This window comes from Triturus cristatus, chromosome 6 (assembly GCF_964204655.1).
Source record: "Triturus cristatus chromosome 6, aTriCri1.1, whole genome shotgun sequence".
Classification (NCBI taxonomy): domain Eukaryota; kingdom Metazoa; phylum Chordata; class Amphibia; order Caudata; family Salamandridae; genus Triturus; species Triturus cristatus.
Genome location: NC_140589.1, coordinates 717,296,644 through 717,303,299, shown reverse-complemented (window position 1 = coordinate 717,303,299; position 6,656 = coordinate 717,296,644). Strand labels below are relative to the sequence as shown.

General features: G+C 40.8%; 1 protein-coding gene across 1 annotated transcript in view; it reads right to left on the bottom strand.

The window, feature by feature from the left end:
• Positions 1-1,004: 1,004 nt before the first annotated feature.
• The window catches only part of SEC63 (SEC63 protein translocation regulator), a 669,334-nt gene continuing 663,682 nt past the window's right edge, over positions 1,005-6,656 (bottom strand). Inside the window, exon 21 of the mRNA XM_085611209.1 lies at positions 1,005-2,556. Within this exon, the coding sequence (XP_085467335.1) occupies positions 2,419-2,556 (138 nt within the window). The 3' untranslated portion in view covers positions 1,005-2,418. The remainder of the gene's footprint in view (positions 2,557-6,656) is intronic.

Sequence of the window (6,656 nt, the reverse complement as noted above, 5' to 3'; positions counted from 1 at the left end):
GGGAGGTCAATGAGTGGTAAACGCAGTTGTAAAATGGAAGCTACCAACAGGGGGAGCCCAAGTTTTCACAGCGTGGGACTGGGGAAAAAAAAGCAATACACATCGGATCTTGGCGTCCTGTCGGTACACATACCATGCCATTGGAAGAAAAAAATTCAAACATGGAGTTAGTGCCTATGTGCACTGCCCACTCTCAGAGGAGTCACTGTACATCTTGTGTCTCAAAAGACTTCTTCAAAGAAAAACAACTTGCTAATTAGGGATGCCAGAAGTATTCAGAGCATATGCATCTACAGCCACACACAGTGTTCTAAGGAAATGTCAATACTTAAAGCAGAAAAATATAGGCACCAAACAATAAAACTTGAGATCCAGAACTCTGGACTCAAAACTGGGGCTAAGGAAATTAAAAATTCCTGTAAATGTACCTAAGACTACAATATGATGATAATATTATTGTATGCCGTTTTGCACAATACAAATATTTTTTTTATAGTACAGTTTTATATAGCGCGAACTTAACCCGAATCGGGTATCAGAGCGCTTCACATAGCACCAGTTGCATTACATGCGGACACATTCATTTTTTGTTAGGCACGGGGAGATTAAGTGATTTGCCCAGAATCACAAGATGTTCAGCGTCATTGCCGAGATTAAAACCCAGTTCCTCAGATTCGAGGTCGACCGCCCTAGCCATTAGACCAACTCCTAACAAACATTTTGAGGATCCTCATAACACAAAAATCTTAATGTAGTGCTTGTTTTACACATTTTCCATGTAGCCTCTTTTCAATAGAGGATACAGGGTAGCTTCTCAGTAGAAAGGAAATCACCACTCCACAATCAATGTTTGATGGTTGTGTACAGCTGTTTTTGATTTTACTACTTTCCAAAGACATTCATGCATGTCCAAAGACCAAAATTTCAAACATTTAAGGTCATAAAAACAAATCATTACAAAAAAGAATTCTGAGACTATTCTGAAAAACAAGTAGGATAGTGTATTTTTGCACTTCCAGATTTTATTTGCACTTAGTGCAATTACAAAAAGAATATCAATGCATTTTCCATTTAAAGTAATATACCTTTTTAAATGAACATATTAATTGGGTCACTTTCATTTCCATGGAAAGAGCAAGGAGAGATGAAGAGGTTTTATAAGGAATTTCTGTCGGACAACATTTTCCCTCAAATAAAAAATAAAAATTCTCCCCACCTTGCATTTTTACGATCGTGACCAGAGCAGCTTAAATTTACATATTGCTGTAGCATGAAAAAATTATGAACATTTCCTCAGGGCTTTACAGCAATATCTACTATATCAGCAGCATTTATATACATAGTTTAGCAAATATCGAGAGCAGTGAAATGTAATAGGAGGTAAACCTCTCAACGATAATGTTGACATAGGGTCAAAAGAAATGTTACAAATGCAAACAGTCAAATGGTTGGAAAAGCTTATTCAAAGCTTTGAATTGGATATAAACATGCAATCTATGCATGTTCTGTTTTGGTGAAAAAATCTGACAAGTCAATTAGAATAAAAAGTTTAGAATTACTCTCCAGTTATTCCAAAGCACCTCTTACAAAAAGTACTCAGAGTAAGTTTCCAATGTATTGCATGTTGTGGTCCCTTAAACATTTTTAGATGCATTTCTTATTGGAAGCAGATCCATCAATAATCAGCATAAGTGGTATGGATAATTTATAATTACAAAGTCAGCAATAGATTTTCTATAAAAAAAAAAAATAGGAATCTCAGGCATTGAGTGACATGTCAACCGTTTAAAAAAATAGCCAAGTGAAAGGAATGGAATGCGTTACCAGACAATCTCATACCCACATGGTCAAACAACAAGAAGTGCAGAAGATGATAGTGTAAGGTATGAGCTGTGATAAGATTTCTGATGTTATGGCAGCATTTAATCAGGTGAAACAGTGGTGTAAACTTTACCAAGGATGGAAACTGTCTAAATGCTACTTAAAATGATACATTTCATTTTGTATATCAGTCATATGTAAATATTTTCTAAAAATAAACTACTAACAATAGGCTGTTTGGTAAATGAATGTTCTTAGAGGCAATACATTTTTTCAATTTTCTGCTGACTGCACAATAAAAAATATACAGCCCACAATTTTGGACATTTACGTTAAAAAAAGGCTTTATTCTTTTTCCAGCTGAAATAAATACAGCTTCTTGCACTTAAAGGCTTTCAGCCATTAAGCACCTTCCGGTTAGTACCAATGGCAAGGGACATCTGAGCTCCAAGAGCAAGTTACATAGGACCTTCTGATCAGCTGAGAGAAGTTAAACTGAACTTTCTGATCCTTCCCACAATGCAGTTCTGGCTTATGGAACAGTCCCAATATTAGAACTAAAGGTAAGCAAATATTGAAGTCCGTTCAGAGTTCTGTTTAATCATCATCATCATCTTCCTCCTCATCATAACTCTCTTCAAAGCCATCACTGTCTTCTTGATCTTCATCACCCTCAATGGCTGTCTCCCACTGTGGATGGTTTTCTGGCACTGGCTTAGCTTCGTGAACCTCCAACTTTGAAAAGGTTTTAGAACGGAAGGAAGAAAGAAAATGAGGAGAAAAAAGCTAATTAAAAATGATAAAAACTTTCAGAATATTACCTCAGCACACCAAATTTGTTACTTTGAAATTAAACCTTTTGAAAGGGACATTCCTAACTACCACACCCCAAAAGACACAAATCTCTAAATACTCAAAACAACAAAAAGAGAAAAAACCCAGAAATTAGGATACATAGAGAGAGAGGAAAAAGGTAAATCGGAAAATAGGGAAGAGGAAATCAGGCAAGTCATAGAGAGTATGGGAAAACTATATATGGACAGAAGGAGAAAAAAAAGTAAAATAAAGGAAGAGAGAAGGAAACTAGATAATTAACGGACAAAAAAGAGGGGCACTGGTAAGTACCCCCCTTTTACTTGCAGGGAGAAAGAGAGGAGCAAAAAACAACAGGGCAAAAAAGGGAGCTGCAAGAAAACACCACGTTAAAAAAAAAATATCAAAATTGTACATACACAATGGGAGGAGAAAAAACTCAAAGAGGAAATCAAAGTCAAAAGACAAGTAACAAAAGGGAAACAAAACAAATTAGAAGTAACATACATCAACAATATATAAGGTACATTAAGAAGATGTGATATGGCAATTGCTAAAAAACTAGCTCTTACAGCAGCTTGTAAATACAAAAACAAATTGAAGAGAACCTCAAAGAGGTAACTTTAATTTACTAATCTATTAGGAAATACAAAAAGTTAGAACAGAGTGAAAAATACAGAAATAGTAACTTAAATTTTTACATTGCATTAGTGTCAAGTACGGATGAAACAAACTGCCAGGTCTACTTATTTACCGTAAACAAATGTTGCTTCCATGATTATGATGAAGTCGGTGAAAAAGAATCACCACATTAAAATATGTGAATATGAAGCATAAGAGTTTCTATGAGTGGGAGAGATGTGGTGCAGCGTCCAGAGCCGCTGACTCTGGAACAGTGGGCTCATGATTTGACCCCCGGCGCTGGCAGCAGCTCAGCACCATGTGACTCTGGGCAATTGCTCACTTAATCTCCCCGACTGCCCCCAGCTCCTTTAAATGTTAAGAGGTGATATGTTCGCTCTTTACAAATATGGATTATTATTCTTAGCAGGAAAAAAACTGCATGTAGAAATCTGAGAACAAATCAAACAATATCTTACATGTAGGAAAAATGTGTATAGGAAGTTTTATAAACCAATCTGGTACATGCAAGTGTAAAACAAAAACAGAGTACCATATCTAAATAATCAATGAAGTTTTTATAACTATCACTTGTTAAAAAATTAAGTTACTTACCTTTGGGAACACTTTCAGGTACTGACTATCTAAACTCAGATTTTTCACCTTCTGAATATTCTCCAACTGTCAACTGGTTATGGACACGCTTTCAGCAGCACCTCTGCACTGGTAGGTGATGCCATGTGGCTCCACACTCATGCCATTTCGATCCAGAAGTGATGTGCTGGCCCATTATAGGATCCACTCTCACATGCTGACGTCAGTTGCTTTCAAGGCTGTCCTTGCCCCCAGACACAGAGCCCAAACAGCAACTTGGCTGCAACTAGTGAGCAGATTCTTAGATTTGGGATCTTATTAATGGACAGATCCCAATTTACTGAACAGGGAGGATCGGCTAAGAATCTGCAGTTAGTCTCTACCAGAAAGAGAGCTACAGAAGGTAGGTAACTTGTTCTTCTAACCACAGATTCCTCACCTTTTAAATAGATGCAAATGCAGTACCTCTTGGGAGGTGGTCCTGTGAAATAGTACAAACCAAAAAGTCCGATATGACTGAGGGGGTAAAACATCCTCTCAGCGAACCGGGTTGGTCAAGCAGTAGTGGTTCATGAACGTATGGAGTGATGCCTGCGTAGTCGCCTAAAAGATGTCCAAAATAGGAACTCTGCACGCCAATGCAATGGTAACAACTTTGGCAATGGTGCAATGAGACTGCAGTCATTCCAGAGGCTGTTTTTTGGCCAGTGCATAGCAGATCTTAATACGGAGTACAATCCAGGAGAAGAAGGTTATCTTCTGCATAACCCTGCCTTTTTTTCCACCAGTGAATCCACATAGAGCTGATCGTCCATCCGGTGGGCTTTGGTAGGATCAATGTAAAAGATCACTGCTCTTTTGGGCCCAAGAAATAGAGTCCCTCCCCCTCAGAGGGGTGATAAGGAATATAGCACACGCAGACAGGGTGATGGCTTGACAGACATGGAACTGAATCCCAACTTTCAACAAGAAGGATGCTCGCACCCGCATAACCAATTTTGTAAAAAAGGTGGTGTACGGTGGGCTAACACAGAGAGCCTTAAGCTCACTCACTCGCTGCACCAATGTCAAGGCGACAAGAAACACCGTCTTGAGGGTGGGAGCTACAAAGAAGAGATGTGAAGAGGCTCAAAGGGAGCAACACATCAAACATGTGCGGACCAAGTTAAGATCCCACCGTGGGAGAGGGAATGTAAGGAAAAAGGTATTTTTGCAGGTCCCCTCAGTTTTTGCCCTACTTTGACTATTAGCTGCAGATTTTTTCGACTCAGCATGCACTGTGACCTGCTAACCAGAACCCAGTGTTCTGACCCATTACAAAAGGTGTGGTGAATTTAATGTCCCCAATTGGCAAGTACTGACTAACTTATAAGTTCCTACTACACTGTGTTCAGGGCACTGTTTGTGCCATACTGAGTGTGACAATCAACAAAATGGTCACCAACCTGCCACTGCAGACTGGAAGAGCAGTGTGTACAATGCAAGTTCGACTTTGCTATTACCATTAATGGCAACACCACCCTTCCCTTAATATATGTGAGTCCGCCTAAGGAAGGCCTATTGAGCCATATGGAAGGGAGCTGTATACTATTAAGCAAGAAGGAGTTGTATTTGTCTTAGCAGCAAAACCCTTACAGTTTCTTTTTTGCTGCAGAAAGCTAGTAGCCATATCGGCTAACACAGGGATACCAGCTGGCATCCTAACCTGGTTAACTACTGAATAAGACTACCTAACTGGGTACTGTAAGGTATCAAATTAATCGTGGCATTACATCTGACTGATGCCCAAGTCGAGTTTAATTTCACTATTAAAGTTGAGCAACTTTTAGATATTTGCCACCTTCTGTCCCAGCTAGTCCAGTGACTTTGCACAAGCCCTGGCCAACAGAGAACTTTCTGCCCACCTGGGGAGACGTGTTAAGACTCCCAGGTTTGGGAACAAAGGCAGTGAGGTGTGACCTCCTCTACCAGGAAGGCCACTTGGGGTGTTTGCCTAAAAGGCGAGCTTCAAAGGGGAAGCCGCCTTTGAATGGCCACCTGTAGCAACACACCCAGGAAGGAAGCCTTTTGTTCCTGTAGACAAGTTGGAGACAGGGACAGAGAGGGACCACCCACCCCCAAACTGGTTTTCTTATGGGTGTGTAGCCCTTGGGTAGCCACACCTCTTGGGTGGGTTACCATGCTCTTGACAGTCGAGGGAAGGTCAGACATATTGACATTGGCAAGAATATTGCACTCTGGGATTGCCAAATACCACACATCACTGGAACTTTGTCACCAAAGAGGAAGGGACCTATTAGCCCATGGGCTAGTGACTGCGTTGTCCCTTCCAGGGTTGAAAAGGGCCCGCTGAACGTTGGATTTGGAGAGAGGCCCTAAAAAGGAGAAGTCCTGCGGCATTTGAAGCTGCTCAAAGAAAGGCTGCGGGTTAGTGGGCTAGTGAGTTTGCACAAGCTGAGGAAACACAAAACGGCAAAGCAGTAGCCACGCCTGAGGGATAGCCGCTGGGTACGCCAAGAGACAAATCTTAGATAGCCAAAAGTTACACCTGTGTCTTTAGGAACCAGGAATGCTATCCGAAACCGGATCCGTCCCCCATGAGGGACACTAGCCCCCACCAAGAGTATTCGCTGTGACCGCTGTATCACGAGACTGGTAGCTTAGCGGCAGCTGGCCATCTACTTTCGCAAAGAGGATGTCGTGGGACCCAAGTACCATGCTCAAAGTCGCCTCACCCCACCCAGGAACCAAGGAATCAACTGCATTTCAAATCCGTTGATCACACAGCACCAGGAGCATCCTTTGAG